The 16,742-nt window shown below is 38.3% G+C and overlaps 2 protein-coding genes across 8 annotated transcripts in view; one reads left to right on the forward strand and one right to left on the reverse strand.

Moving 5' to 3' along the window:
* The window catches only part of LOC127426551 (microtubule-associated serine/threonine-protein kinase 3-like), a 64,377-nt gene that overhangs the window by 46,060 nt on the left and 1,575 nt on the right, over positions 1-16,742 (reverse strand). For 2 of the 6 annotated variants that reach the window (XM_051673426.1, XM_051673425.1), the window contains exons 2-6: positions 10,792-10,878; positions 8,489-8,571; positions 5,699-5,774; positions 4,348-4,368; positions 219-297 (exon numbers count right to left, since the gene is read on the reverse strand). In XM_051673426.1, the coding sequence (XP_051529386.1) occupies positions 219-297; positions 4,348-4,368; positions 5,699-5,774; positions 8,489-8,571; positions 10,792-10,878 (346 nt within the window). Of the gene's footprint in view, positions 1-218; positions 298-4,347; positions 4,369-5,698; positions 5,775-8,488; positions 8,572-9,496; positions 9,964-10,791; positions 10,879-16,742 lie in introns of those variants that run through there. The other 4 variants (XM_051673429.1, XM_051673428.1, XM_051673430.1 and 1 more) reach the window with 3 other exon arrangements.
* The window catches only part of LOC127426556 (interleukin-31 receptor subunit alpha-like), a 34,607-nt gene continuing 32,929 nt past the window's right edge, over positions 15,065-16,742 (forward strand). For both annotated transcript variants that reach the window (XM_051673437.1, XM_051673438.1), the window contains exon 1: positions 15,065-15,263. In XM_051673437.1, the coding sequence (XP_051529397.1) occupies positions 15,116-15,263 (148 nt within the window). In that variant the 5' untranslated portion in view covers positions 15,065-15,115. The remainder of the gene's footprint in view (positions 15,264-16,742) is intronic.

The following is a 16,742-nucleotide window of genomic DNA, read 5'->3' on the forward strand; positions in this document are numbered from 1 at the left end:
TTATCGATTTTAAACAAAAACAAAAAAATTGTATTAGAATTTTAATCCCAAATTTTTCAATGTGGACAATTACTAAAAACTTTAATACATCAATATCTGTCTAGGTATACAGTAATTTTAAAATGCTCAAATGAGCAGATTTATACAGGAATATCCCCTTTTTCTGTGCTCTTTTACAGTAGTAACAGCATATAACAAGAGTATTTAGAGCTACATACTGAGACGGTTGAGCTGGGGGGGTTGGTCCCGTAACCTGATGATGGAAGGGAAGCCAAAGACCACCGTCTCCCTTCCGCTCTGAGACAAGAAAACAGAGCATTTTAATAGACAGAATTATATGCCAATCACTCAACACTGCATGCGGCCACTGAGCTAGTCCACAACAAATTATTTTCTTAATATTTTCTGCATAATGCCAATAATTCAAATATTGACAGCATTCCCAAGATGCCTCTGGACCATTTTTGACTGCGGTCACAGTCTGACAGGCACATCTGCCTCAAGAGCACATTTTATAAGCAGAAGATAAAACTTATGAATAGCAAATAAACATGAGGTATTGTACACTGCCTGGCCAAGTCGCATACTCAACTAAACTAATATTTCGTTGGACCGCCTTTAGCTTTTTATTACGGCGCACATTCGTCGTGGCATTGTTTCGACAACCTTATGCAACGTCACAACATTTACTTCAGTCTTGTATTGATGACGGGAGATTCAAACCACTCCGTCAAGTCTTCTCCAGCACATCCCAAAGACATTCAATGGGGTTAAGGTCAGGACTCTGTGGTGGCCAATTCATGTGTGAAAATGATTCCTCATGCTCCTTGAACCACTCTTTCACAATCTGAGCACAATGAATCTTGGCATTGTTGTCCTGGAATATGCCAGTGCTGTCAGGGAAGAAAAAATTAATTGATGGGATAACCTGGTCATTCAGTAGATTCAGGCAGTCAGCTGACTTCATTTTATTGCCGCATAATGTTGCTGAGCCTAGACCTGACCAACTGAATCAACCCCAGATCATAACACTTCCTCCGTGAAGTTGGCACCACATATAATTAAATCATTACCAAATCTATACCATTCGTTTGTGCTGCATTCGTGCTGATTTGTGCAGCAAAAATGAATATATTATACATAATTTTTTGGCTGTGTGACGTCACTTTCCACCCCATGTGGTCCAAATCACTCCAAACCGGTGCTGTTCGTTTGTGCCATTGAAAGAAACACTAACTATTTCCCTTCCTTAGATATACAGTTGAAGTCAGAAGTTTACATACACTTAGGTTGAAGTCATTAAAAAAAAAAAAGTTAACCACTCAACAGATTTAATATTAGCAAACTATAATTTTGGCAAGTCGTTTAGGACATCTACTTTGTGCATGACACAAGTAATTTTTCCAACAATTGTTTACAGACAGATTGTTTCACTTTTAGTTGACTATATCACAATTCCAATGGGTCAGAAATTTACATACACCAAGTTAACTGTGCCTTTAAGCAGCTTGGAAAAATCCAGAAAATGCTTTTAGACAATTAGCTTCTGATAGGAGGTGTACTGAACTGGAGGTGTACCTGTGGATGTATTTTAAGACCTACCTTCAAACTCGGTGCCTCTTTGCTTGACATCATGGGAAAATCAAACGAAATCAGCCAAGACCTCAGCAAAAAAAATTGTGGACCTCCACAAGTCTGGTTCATCCTTGGGAGCAATTTCCAAAAGCCTGAAGGTATCACGTTTATTTGTACAAACAATAGTACGCAAGTATAAACACCATGGGACCACACAGCCATCATACCGCTCAGGAAGGAGACACATTCTGTCTCCTAGAGATTAACGTAGTTTGGTGCAAAAAGTGCAAATCAATCCCAGAACAACAGCAAAGGACCTTGTGAAGATGCTGGAGGAAACAGGTAGACAAGTATCTATATCCACAGTAAAACGAGTCCTATATTGAAATAACCTGAAAGGCTACTCAAGGAAGAAGCCACTGCTCCAAAACCACCATAAAAAAGCCAGCCTACAGTTTGCAAGTGCACAAGGAGACAAAGATCATACTTTTTGGAAAAAATGTCTTCTGGTCTAATGAAACAAAAATTGAACTGTTTGGCCATAATGACCTTCGTTATGTATGGAGGGAAAAGAGTGAGGCTTGCAAGCCAAAGAACACCATCCCAACCATGAAGCATGGGGGTGGCAGCATCATGGTGTGGGGGTGCTTTGCTGCAGGAGGGACTGGTGCACTTCACAAAATAGATGGCATCATGAGGAAGGGAAATTATGTGGATATATTGAAGCAACATCTGAAGACATCAGCCAGGAAGTTAAAGCTCAGTTGCAAATGGGTCTTCCAAATAGACAATGACCACAAGCATACCTCCAAAGTTGTGGCAAAATGGCTTAAGGACAACAAAGTCAAGGTATTGGAGTGGCCATCACAAAGTCCTGACCTCAATCCAAAGGAAAATTTGTGGGCAGAACTGAAAAAGCATGTGCGAGCAAGGAGGCCTACAAATCTGACTCAGCTACACCAGTTCTGTCTGGAAGAATGGGGCAAAATTCCGGCAACTTATTGTGAGAAGCTTGTGCTAACCAAAACGTTTGACCAGAGTTAAACAATTTAAAGGCCATACTACCAAATACTAACAAAGTATATGTAACATCTGACCCACTGGGAATGTGCTGAAAGAAATAAATAATAAAAGATGAAATAAATAATTCGCTCTACTATTTTTCTGACATTTCACATTCTTCAAATAAATCCTAACTGACCTAAGACAGGGAATTTTTCCTACGATTAAATGTCAGGAATTGTGAAAAACTGAGTTTAAATGTATTTGGCTAAGGTGTATGTAAACTTCGGACTTCAACTGTATATCTAAGGAAGGGAAATAGTTACAGTGTTTCTTTTAAATGGCACAAACTGGCACAAATCGAGCACAAACGAACGGCACCAGTTTGGAGCGATTTGGACCACATGGGTTGGTAAGTGACGTCACACAGCCATAAAAATAATGTCTAATATCTCAAACACAGAACCAGCACAAATGTTAATTTTTGCGGCACAATTGCAGCATAAACGAATGGTATAGATCTGGTAACGATTTAATTTTATGGGGTGCCAACTTCACGGAGGTTCCAGAGGCTTATACAGTGGGCACTATTCATGACAAGTGAATCACTTCATGTGCTTCCCTTCTAACCCATCACTTTGGAATAGGGTAAATCTGGACTCAGACCACATTACCTTTTTCCATTGCTCCACAGTCTAATCTTTATGCTCTCTATTAAATTGAAGTCGTTTTTTTCCGATTAGCCTCACTAAAAAGTGGCTTTCTTGTGGCCACACATCTGTTTAGTCCCAATCCTTTAAGTTCTCGTCACATTGTGCATGTGGAAATGCTCTTATTAACACTATTAAACACAGCCGTGAGTTCTAATGTCGAAGATGTGACTTCAAGCGTTTTAGTGATCTGTGATCACGATCATTCAATATTTTTTTTCCGACCACATTTCTTCCGTGAAGCTGATAGTTAACCACTATCCTTCCAGCTTTTAAGAATGCGTTGGACAGTTCTTAACTCAATTCCAGTGATTTCAGCAATCTCCTTAGTTGTTTTCTTTGCTTGATGCAATTGCCCCTTATGAAACACAGTAACATCTTTCCCACGACCATGGGATATGTCTTCCGACATGGTTGTTTAAGCAACTTTTTTTTGGCCAGGCAGTGTATAAATAAGGGCTCAACAATAAGGATGGTCATTGTGAAAGAATTTCCGGTCAGTTGATGGAACTGTTTCTTGCCCTATTGGGCCAGTGCTGCGTTTGTCACCAAATCTTACATTAATTGATCTTGTACATATGTTTTAATGCTTTGAAAACGTAAACTATTTGTTTTGTGTAATTTTTTGAACAATTATGTTGTGAATTCTGCTGAATAAACCCAAGGTAATGTCATCTAGCTGGCTAACATACATGAGATTGTGTTGAAATTGCAAGAATGACTTGATGATACCCATCAGTAACAATGGGTTTATAAAAATGATTTATAAACCAATCAGTAACGTTTTGTATTGTATGCCATCTTTTGTCTAGCAAATATGTGTTAATGAATTAATAGCTTCAATATATTTCCAGCTATTATTGCAAATTAACGTGTTATTGTTATGACAAAGAAAAATGTAAAAAAAAAAGTTGTTTTTTTCTTTTTTTGTATGGTGGGGCCAATGATATATTAGAAAAATTCCTTACTGTTGAGCCCTTTAAAGGCTATACAGAGTCACAGAAACTCATAGCGTGATTGATGCTTGGCCAGGTAATAGTGTGAAAGAGAGATTGGCTACCTGTCAGCTCGAGCCAGGTGGCTGGGAAGAAATAAAGGAATGAAGATAGAGAATAGGTGATACGCTTAGTAAAGGTCTATTTATAAAGATCCATTGCAGAATAGGGATTCACCGATCCGATACCTGGATCGGTATCAGTTCCGATACTGAAGCTTTTAGACGGATTGGGTATCGGTCTGACGAGCCTGATCCAAATCCGATACTGTGTGTTAGTCATGTTCGTTACTGTCAAGCTCCAAAATGACATAAAAGAACCATAAAAACACCATTAAAGCAGTTCATATGACTCGTGCATTTTATTCAAAGCCACTTGAAGACGTGCGATAGCTCTGTGAATCAAAAAAGGCTGTGTGTACTAAGTAAATATATAGTATGCACAGCGCCAGCATGTTAGTGAATGGCGCTGCTCTGTTGACACAAACTCACGCACAGGCTGGTGATGCACTCGTGGCTATTTTTAGCATTCACAGCAGTGTGCAATATTTGAGCGCTACTCAAGAATAGCATCTCAGATGTAGATGCTCAATAGTTCGGTTCACTTATAACATGCATTTAGAATGGCGCCGGAGGTGCATTTTACCAGAATTTGAAAAAGAAGCGAATTAAACTACTGTGAACTTGCCTACAAACAGGCACATACAGGACTTCCTGGAGAGTTTGGAATGTTAAAATAAAAGCGTTAGGGTTTAAAAAGTGCACGATTTAAATATATTACTGTTGTATTTAAAAGTCAATAATAATACTAATAACAATTTATTATTATTGTCATCATTAGTATTTGTTTACAATTTATAACAATATATAAGTTGAATGGGTTCCAAAAAATAACTGTGTGAATGAAAAGTGGACTGATGTCTTACAACTAAATTGAACAAAAAAGAGATCTGAATCCTTTAAAGTCCAGATGCAAGTTGAAACATTAAAAAAAAACAAAACAAAAAAACAAAGAAAAAAAAAACATGGTTTCTTTTCTACTTAAGACTGTAGTGTTTCTTACTAAGCTAAACATTTATATTGAAATAATGTGTAGTTAGAGGTTTGTGTTTCTTTACATATTAAAGAGTACTCCCAGTTAGTTCCACACAATAATGTAAAGATATTCTAAACTGATTATGCAAAAAAACAACACTGGTATCGGCTTGGGATCGGTATCGGCCGATACTGAGATTTCCGATATCGGAATCGGAAGAGAAAAAGTGGTATCGGTGCATCCCTATTGCAGAATAAACATCAACAACACATAAGACCCTGACACTGATTTGATAGTCTCATAAATGTTTATGAAAATTAAGAATGTTGGCCTATCATCTGTTTATGAACAAGAAAAAAATTAAAAAGAAGGTTTGTTTACCTGCGGGCAAAAGGGAAGTTGAGTGAGCAAATAGCAGTGGACACATTTCGTGGGCTGTCTAAAGGGCTGCTGGCAACTGGAAAGGGAACAAGAATAACATTTCAACACAGCACAGTGTTATGCAAGTTTCAGGATTTAAGAGAAATCACTAAATGGCCTCATATAATTAGGACGTAAAATAAAATCTTAATTTAGGACAAATATACACTCAATCAGAACTTTATTAGGAACACCTGTACACCTACTTATACATCTAATCAGCCAATCGTGTGGCAGCAGCACAATGCATAAAATCATAATCGATTGACCGTGGCATGATTGTTGATGCCAGACGGGCCAGTTTAATTTTTTCTGTAACTGCTGATCTCTTAGGATTTTAACACACAACAGTCTATAGAGTTTACTCAGAATGGTGCCAAAAACAAAAAACATCCAGTGAGCGGCAGTTCTGTGGACGGAAACGCCTTGTTGATGAGAGAGGTCAATGTAGAATGGCCAGACTATTTCAAGCTGACAGAAAGGCTACGGCAACTCAGATAACCCCTCTGTACAATTGTGGTGAGCAGAATAGCATCTCAGAATGCACAACACTTCGAACCTTTAAGTGGATGGGCTACAACAGCAGAAGACGTCAGGCAATTTATAAGGACCATACTATTCCTTATAAAGTGCTCAGTAAGGGTATATTAGTCATAATTCAAGACAATGGCAACAATTATGTCAAATGTGTCGTCTACAGCATTTAAAGTTGATGTGTGTAATTTTTTCAACGTTTTGATATACTGTTTTCAATTCTTGTTTAAAGCTGAAGCGTGTAATTTCTTTAAATGTGAAAATACTTTCTCGTTACCCAGCTCCTTAGACGACAGTGCGGGCATTTTTTTTCTGAAATAGTGTGCCCTCGCAATACATTTACCATGGTTTTACTACAGTAACCATATTTTAATCATGATAGGAAAATGACGACTATGGTCATAGAAATCATAATTTTGTGATTATGGTTTTACTATACAAATACCATAGATTAACTATGGTTTTACTATAGTAATATTATAGACGTTGGAATCCATAGTTTTTGGCGGAAATACTTTTTCTATAGTAATATTGTAGTAACCATGACTGTTGTAGGCCAACCATGTTTTATTTGTGTTTTTTGGTGGAAACCATGGTTTTAATACAGTATAATGTATACATATAGTAACCAGGTTTTACTATTAACCATGGTAATTCTTGTGGTTACTATGGTTTTAATACAAATACTTCAAAGTTTTAATGTTGATAATACATTGATGAAAATGTATCATTCCTGTTTATTGAATCTGTCCTTAAGTTTTCATTGTCAGCTGGAACTGGTCACATAACCTTAAAAATAGAAACAGATTGCAGGGTATCGTTAAAGTGTGCAGCAAAATTTCAGGCACGACCTTGAATTATTTAACTCAGGTCAGGGTTTTAAAGAAGGCCCAGTCAATTTTGGCTGATTCTAGCTACCCCTGTCCAATGAGTTTAAGTTGCTTCTGTCTGGTCGCAGATATAATCTATTAATATGTAGGAAAAATAGACTTAAAAACACATTTGTTCCAGCTGCTATTGGCTTTTTAAATAATTCAATGTGATTTTTTGTTTATGTTGTATTTATTGTCCATTTATTAATGTTGTCTGATGGTTGAGTATTTACTGCTGACTGTTCAACAAATTAACCCTCGGGGACAATAAAGATATCCTTGACCTCTGTAGTAAATCCATAACCACAAAATTATAATTTTTATTACCATAGTTTTCATTTTCCTGTATTATTACAATGGTTTAACTATGAATATCAAGGTTAAAATATGGCTACTATAGTAAAAACCATGGTAAACTTATTGCAAGGGAATGCAAAACAAAAGAATTCCACCCTGTCCTCTAAGCGGCTCCTTACACTTTAAAGGTGCACTCAGGAATTTTTTTGTTTGTGTAATCTAGTGACAACTAGCGGTGTGGATACAGCATCATTCAAAATCAATAACTTTCAGTTACAGATGCCATTGTAGAAACTCACTATTCACAGTCAGCCATGATTGGTCTTGAGATTCTAACATGGCAGCCCCCATGAGGGGACCCTCTCCATGTAAAATAAAACAGCTTTTATAAGGTTACTGAAATGAGTGGAGTCCTCACCTCATGTGAGTGGTCATGATTTAAACATATTTTAAAATCACACTCAATTTCTGGGAGAAAAACTACTAGGAGTAAAATATAAATAAATAATTACTGACTGCATCTTTAAAAATTTGATTTCAGTTGTACTAAAACAATTATTTGTCTTTTTAAAATGTCATGAAAATTCTTTAGTCCGACTGAAATCCAAACAGTACTATTTTTGCGAAGTCACGACTGGCCTCTGCATTGAGAGCATGCTCCAAAAAACAGGTGAGATGTGATGTGTATTTAACCCAATGTTTTTGTCGTCCTTTCTTTAAATATTTGATTGCATCCATGTATAATTGGACAGACAGATGGAAAGACTGTAGCTCGATTATAACTGCAAATGTAAACATACTGGCAGACTCAACTAATGGCATCAGTTTAACCTGTTTGCCAAAAAATGGAAGATATAGGAGGGTTGGGAAAAACAAGGGAAAACAAGTAAAACGGAAATTACACAGAGCAGCTTTAACTAACAGTAAAGAGACATGGGGGAAAGGGGTGGAAGGCTTGTTACTCCAGCTACATCCAACCTTTCAACAACCGTGGCCCAGCTCGATATCAGCTGTCCCACTACAGGTGTCATTCGACAGTGAGTATTACCTGTGTGGGTGGAGAGAGGTGAGAGAGGCCGGGTGGGTGACGGCGTTCCTACACCAAGGCTCTTCCTATTACTGCTACGGCAACTGTAACACACACAAACAAGATGAGAGAGGGATTATAACAAAACCTTTCATCACAATCCGGCCCAGCTCAGATTGTTTAAGTCATTGCTATGGGAAGGAGAAGCACATAGATCAAGTGATAAAGGATTAGCAAAGTAAATGCAGCTCTGGCTCTCAAAAGGCTAGAATAATGTTGCTGTGCTAGTTTAAGACTAAAACAATGAGAAATGCTGCAATGTCTGCAGGCACAGTGTGGTGTTGGCAACACTTTAGACCGCACTGGGAATCAAAAGCTTAGGACATCAGAGTTTTCATTACCTATGACTTCCTATTGACAGACACTCAAGGGGTGCATGTCACATCTCTCTTGCTCATCCAACACCTCTTGCAGAGGTGACACCTGCACCTCGTTACAGTAAGCAGCTACAGATTTCTATCAGTGCATACAGATATCCGTCTCTGCCATAATCGAAAGTCGAATCACCAACAGTTCGCATAGTCTTGCGAAACTGTATTGCGTCATTTTTTGGTTTGTTGTTCAAATCGATCCGATTAAACAGATAAGTTCGATTGGACTCGATAAGGGGCCGTTCACGCGCTGTTTTTCGATGTAAACATGCGCTTGACGAACCATTGCGTCTCGCTGTGTTTTGGTGTCTCGCGCTGGGGCGCCGCGTTTTTTTAGACGTCTTTAGGTTAAAAACAACTTCAACTTTTTATAAACATGCGTTCTGTTACATTCGTTTTGCTTCGTTTAGCTTTTTAGTTGTAGAAGCTCTATTCGCACATTCCGGACGATGTATAGGAAGACAGCTCACTGTATTGGGACACAATCTTAGAATTATACGTGTACATAAATCACCCAATAAATACCCACGTGAAGTCTCCAAAGTTGTTACAACAGTACGTTTTGTTAGTAATGTGTGCATCTCATGTTGCAAGTTACCTTTTGGATCGCTTGAGCATCGCACCCCTCACAAAATGAGCTATGCTGCTGCCAGGCACAGCGCTCCAGTAACTTGGATCAGACATAATCACATACGATTAGATTGCCAACTGTCCATGCAACACCGAGCAACAAAATCCGAACCCCCTTCCGAATCATGAGTCCGCCTCTTGACTGAATAAACGCACAAGTGAGACCGAGGAAAGAACGTCTGGTTCGCAGTGCTTCATCTCTGTTCTGCCGGTTGATGCTTCTTTGTGTGGCAGTGACACGCTGCTGCTCGCAGTCCTCGCCGTGCAACTTGCTGAAAGTTTAGACGTTCACATTCTGTTCCAAGCATCTTCCGAAAACATCTTGAGCTGGTAGAGAGTTAATTGTTTGCTCCCAGACGTTTCAAATATGACTTGCATCGTGTAACACGAATGAGTCCATGTCAGTGTGTAAAAGTTACCCTGCGTATGTTGTGGTTGTTTCTCTAATGTTGATTAATTGCCGGGTGACACGCTTGGGAAGTACCATCTCTTTGTGAACAGGGGGAGACGAGTCTTAGCTGTGACTGAAATATCTCAGTTTTAATAGACTAGCACATTTGGGTATGGAAAGTACAAAATATACGTTATTTACTTAAAAAAATATATATATATTACATCTACATGGTCTAAATATACATATATAAACGATCCAAGGCATGGTGAGCTTTTTTAGAAATGGTACGACCTAACGCGATGGTTTCCCCAGAGACTTCAGCTCTTCACGTGGGAGCTAATAAAAATAATGCATCGAAAAATGAAAGCAACTCTAAAATTAAGTTTGAATTAATTAATTTTCCTTCAAAAATACACAAATACAAAAGGGATGGACGAGTGTTAAATGATGAACAATGATGTGCACTCATGTTGAAGGCAGTACCAACATTAAAACTATTGAGATAGTATCATATTTCTATCTGATAGAAGATGTCTCTAAATATGAGCAATTATATGATTAATGTTCTCATATTACATTTCCTGTCTTACTGGGGGAAAAAATATTCAAAACATTTTAAATAAAAGGAAATAAACGTGTAAATTCCATATGGGCAAAACTAAAATAAGCTGCTTCTGGTGTCCATATGAATCATAAGCATGAAATGAGCTTCACATATAAATATTTGGGGAATAAATGGGGAGTGTATTTCCTAATTAAATGAGAAAAAAAAAAAAAAAAAATCAGTGAAATGTGTTTGCCATGTTGGGGACAGTCCTGTTTCTCTGCTAAATGAGAACAGGTTTTGGCATGTGAATGGAAATTCTTACCTCCATGGATGAAGGGATTGTAAAGGACTGCAGGGGCTGCCTGGACTGCATGGACTCAGGATGATGGGACTCTGGCTGGGGGACAAACTGAAAAGCAAGACACGTTTACATGCATTAGCGCTCGGACTAAGTGCATGTGGTCTGAATGCCAGTCTGTTGGTGTTTCTCCAAGCTTTCTGGCAGTATGGAATACTTGCACAACTGCTTCCACGTTGTACCTATGTAGTGCGGCTCAAGTGTTTCCGGTTACAGCGTTTAGCGCACCGACATGCAAGGTTTATTCATGGGAAGGCAGATTATTTCTACTTGTCAGTTGATTAAAACAATAAATCATGTTTTTGGCGTTAAAGGAACAGTTCACCCAAAAATGAAAATTCTCTCATTATTTACTCAACCTCATACCATCCCAGATGTATAGGACTTTATTTCTTCTACTCACAAACTTAGATTTTTAGAAAAATATCTCAGCTCTGTAGGTCCATAAAATGCAAGTGAATGGGTGCCAAATTTTGAAGCTCCAAAAAACACATATATCCATCATAAAAGTAATCCATACAACTCCAGTGAATAAATTCATATCTTCTGAAGCAAAATGCTAGGTGTATGTAAGAAATAGATCAATATTTAAAACAATATTTAAAACTTTTTTTTTTTTTTTTTACAAAAAATGTTTGCTTCCGGCCAGCACATTGACAAGGGTGGAGTTCAAACTGCCTCTCACATGACGTAAGCACATAAGCCTCCTCTACATAGTTATTCAGTTGTAGATACCTTATTAACAGCTGTTCCTATGGACCGCAATACTGTTTCCACACAACAGTTTATGCAGCGGTCTGAGCAAGGAGCTTGGTCTGAGGCATCTCCTCCATTCACTTGCATTCAAACTGATTAAAACAGTTCTCCCTGTTGACTGTTCCAAGATGGTGCTGCAGTTGACGTATCCAAACAAGCCGAATGAGGCATCTGTGTATGAATATCTATGCTCCTCTGTTGTAAACAACACTGCGCTTCCATATTTTTTTGTATTTCACACATTGGTTCTCGCGTGAACTTGCCAACGCGCTTACGTCAAGTGAGAGGCTGCGTGACCTCGGCCCTCAAGAGTGGTAAAAGATGCTGGCTACCACCCCTGGAGTTCGCTAGTTCGAATCCCAGGGCGTGCTGAGTGACTCCAGCCATGCCTCCTTAGCAACCAAATTGGCCCGGTTGCTAGGGAGGGTAGAGTCACATGGGGTAACCTCCTCGTGGTTGCTATAATGTGGTTCGTTCTCGGTGGGGTGCGTGGTGAGTTGAGCATGGATGCCGCGGTGGATGGCGTGAAGCCTCCACACGCGCTATGTCTCTGTGGCAACGCGCTCAAAAAGCCACGTGATAAGATGCATGAGTTGACGGTCTCAGACGTGGAGGCAGCTGGGATTCGTCCTCTGCCACCTGGATTGAGGCGAATCACTACGTGACCATGAGGACTTAAAAGCGCATTGGGAATTGGGCATTCCAAATTGGGTGAAAAAATATTGATCTATCCCTTACGCACACCTAGAGTTTTGCTAGGTGTGTATTAATTAAGACATTAATTAATCCTCTGGAAAGGTATGGATTACTTTTATGATGGCTATATATACATTTTTGGAGGTTCAGAAATGTAGCACCCATTCACTTGCATTGTGTGGACCTGCAGAGCTGAAAAATTCTTCTAAACATCACATATTACGATTGTAAATGACTTTACTTTGGTTAAATGTCCCAGATGGATTGATTTATAAATGCATTAACCATTCTCTTACTTTGACAAGGCTTTAAAAATCATTCAGAAGAGAAAGAAGTTTTAATGTCAAATTTAATAAATACATTAAAGCTGAAGTATGTAATTTCTGCAACACTAGCACCAACGAATGGAATTGCGGAAAAAAACAGTGTTTTCAGAACAGCTTTCTGAATATGCCCCTCATCTGCCGTTGATCAAACTGTCAATAGTCACCAACCCAACTCACGCCACTGGTTAAGTAACGTTGTTTGGGTGGGTCTAAGTGGGTCACTCAAAACAAATACAGGAATTTTCAAAGCGCCACAGAGAGACAGTGTTTACAGTTTTTGGGAAAATTAACCTATGAATGGCTTACTTATAGCTGTCTCTGCATATTAAAGTAATAGTTCACCAAAAATGAAAATTCTCTCATCATTTACTCACCCTCATGCCATCCCGGATGTGTATGACTTTCTTTCTTTACCAGAACACAAATGAAAATTTTTAGAAGAATATCTCAGCTCTGTAGGGCCATGCATGTGAATGGGTGCCAACATTTTGAAGCTCCAAAAATCACATAAGTCAGCAAGGATTACTATTATACTGCCTTTATGTGCTTTTTGGAGTGTAAAGATTTTGTCATCCATTCACTTGCATTGTGAGAGCCTACAGAGCTGAGATATTCTTATAAAATCTCCATTTGTGTTCTGCTGAAGAAAGAAAGTCATGCACATCTGGGATGGCATGAGGGTGAGTAAATGATGAGAGGATTTTCATTTTTGGTGAACTATTCCTTTAAGCTGGGATAGAAGAATGTATTTTAACACTGAAAAAGTTACATCAGCTTTAACTGCGCTAAAATATATTTAATAAATGGAACATTGCAGTTTTTGAAGTGTATACTTATATTCAATATTCAAAAAGTGCTGGTATTGACACCCTTTATTAGTCTCCTTCAACCCTCTGTCATTTGTGGTTCAAGCAGATCTGTGTTTAAAGTGATAGTTCACCCAAAAATGAAAATTCTCTCATCATTTACTCCCCCTCATGCTATCCCAGATGTGTATGACTTTCTTTCTTCTGCTAAACACAAACAAAGATTTGTAATCTTTTAAAAAATATATCTCAGCTCTATAGGTTCATACAATGCAAGTGAATGGTGGCCAGAACTATGACGGTCAAAAAAGCATATAAAAGCAGCATAAAATTAATCCATACAACTACAGTGGTTAAATCCTTATCTACAGAAGTAATATGATACTGTAGGTGTGGGTGAGGAACAGATCAATTTTTAAGTCATTTTTTACTGTAAATCTCCATTTTCACTTTCATATTCTTCTTCTTTTGTTTTGGCGATTCGCATTCTTTGTGTATATCGCCACCTAGTGGACAGGGAAGAGAATTTATAGTACCAAAGGACTTAAATATTGATCTGTTTCTTAACCACACATATCATATAGCTTCAGAAGATATAAATTTAACCACTCAAGTCGTATTTATTACTGTGATGCTGCTTTTATGTGCTTTTTTGGACCTTCAAAGTTCTGGCCACCATTCACTTGAATTGTGAGGAACTACAGAGCTAAAATATTCTTCTAAAAATATTCGTTTGTGTTCAGCAGAAGAAAGAAAGTCATACACATCAGGAATGGTATGAGGATGAGTAAATGAATTTTTATTTTTGGATGAACTATCCCTTAAAATGTCTGCTACAGACCTCCATGTGAGGACAGTCATTGAAATGTGCTTGGAGTGTTTACCAGCCATTCGCAAATCAGCTTGGGCTGAATTAAAACTCTGAGAACTGTTCTGCCACTGAATTTTAAAGACGCTGTACACAGTAATGTTAAGAATATTTCTTCTCCAGTCTCTGAAAATGTCTGTACTTTAAAATCTTCTTTCTAACTCTCATTTTAAGCAGAGTTTCGAGGACTAGGCAACTATGGCACATTGTAAACACAAATAACCAGAAACTAGTGAGCCGCTTTATTTCAAAGTGGAAGTACATCATGAGACCTAGAGCAAGTATCCCATTGCAAATAAAAGTGTTGTAGGAAGCAATCCTGTGACATCATGGTGCTGCAACATATAACAGTGAAATGGCTGAAAGAAAACATGAATGCATGAATGAAGTGGGTTGTACAATGAGGGTTGTGAACAGGGACTTTGAAAAAGCAGATATTAACATGTTACAATTATAAGCCCTTTTTTAAATACCATGCATAAAATGACCCCATTACCTAAAAGATATCACTGAATAGCTGCCCTGAAAAATCACATATGTCTCTGTTACAGCCCTAGTCTCTGTAAACAGTAAAGAAGAGTCATGGCCAACTCATTTTAGCAAATCAGAAACTTGGTAGTTACTTCTCTAGCTGTCAATCATTTTGCATGTTGTGTTTGCTGACATGTCTTTAGAAGGCGGGGTTTTGAAAAGAGGGCATGTGGTATAGTGCTGGTGTGTGTGTGTGTGTGTGTGTGGGGGGGGGGGGTGGTGCTCTGACGAAAGTTAGTAAGATGGCTAACATTTCTTACAGCAGGGGTTTTCAAACTGGGGTAAAGCAGAAAAGAGAAAAGGAAATGTTGGGCAGAATGTTGCCATTCACATTCGATAGCTGGAGAAAAGATTCATTGAAAGTGTTGATGGTGTCTAAATCTAACATTCTACCTAACATCTTTTGTGCTTCATGGAAGAAACAAAGTCATAAGTGTTTGGAACATCATGAGGGTGAGTAAATTATGATAGAATCTTCATTTTTTTGAGTACCTATCCCTTTAAATACACAGTTATGACAATATCATTGCATAGCTGACAAGATGGGATGCATGTATATATCAGAGACCTGACAGCCTACACCTTTATGCATTATTAGAAAGGTTATAGCTGCATACAACTTTCAGTTCCACTACAATTGATGCAGTAGTGGCATTAAGATTAAAGGCCATTAACAGCAGGAACAAGGAACTATAACTTCTAAAGTTTGCTTCATGCCATTTAATGTTGTCACCAGTTAAACAGCCTATTACGTATTCAAACTAACCAGATAGGATTTTACATGTAATGTAAAAACTCACTAATGAAGCATTAGGATCTAACCGAAACCAGAATTAATGGAGCAAATCAAAACAGAAGCTTACAGGGTTTCATGCAGTTGAAGGCATGTTGTTAGGAAGCCAGTTTGGACAGGTATTGATTATTGCGACATTGATGAGGGTAAAGTGCTGTTTGAGTACTGGCAGTGCTAGACTATTCTGTACTAAAATACCCTAAGTTCTCTAGCGAGAACAAATCAAACTTTGATGAACTTTATTTTGCATAACAAATTTGTATTTGGTGACCTAAAGCTAACTGGAACGTTAAATATGCATGACTGCACAAATGGGGCTGCCACCGTCTGGCAGTTTGTATATTCTCACTGCACATTGCAACTGTAGCAACAAGACCTGTGAAAGTGTGAAGATGTTGTCATGGTGAGGAGAGAGAACTGGAGATGACCCAACTGTGCATACTATCCCCCTGTGCTCAACAATCTAATGTTATGGCATTTTCAACCATTCTCACTGCATTCGCTTTCTGAATATGCGTGTCAGCAGTGTTTGCTAAAACATACTAATGATTATAAACAGCTGCGTATCTTGTTATAGATATGGTGCAGTGTATTTGAAAGGTAAATTAAATAAATCAGCAGTAATCCACAATCATTTTTGGAGAAGCTTTGCTGACGAAAGTCTCTGGATGTTCGCTCCTACACATTAAGATTGAAAATGTAGTGGGCTGTGGGGTCGGCTATATTCACTCAGAATGGGAGGCAGGGTTGAAAAGCTGCAGTGATCATCTTTGAAGGCAGGCAGAAGGAAGTGTTAGAAGCAGGAAAACACTGCGAGAACAACAGGAGATGCGATAAGTGTCAGAACACTCAGACTCTTGTTCTCACTCAAAGACTCGAAACTCATAGTAGGAACCTGAAAGTGTGCATAGAGATTCACTTAAAGGAATAGTTCACCCAAAAATGAAAATTCTCTTATCATTTGCCCTCCCTCATGCCATCCTAGATGTTTATGACTTTCTTTCTTCTGCAGAACACAAACAGAGATTTTTAGAAGAATATTTCAGCTCTGTAGGTCCATACATTGCAAGTAAACGGTGACCAAAGTTTTGAAGCTCAAAAAGCACATAAAAGCAGCATAAAAAGTAATCCATACAACT

Source organism: Myxocyprinus asiaticus, chromosome 35, assembly GCF_019703515.2.
Source record: "Myxocyprinus asiaticus isolate MX2 ecotype Aquarium Trade chromosome 35, UBuf_Myxa_2, whole genome shotgun sequence".
NCBI lineage: Eukaryota > Metazoa > Chordata > Actinopteri > Cypriniformes > Catostomidae > Myxocyprinus > Myxocyprinus asiaticus.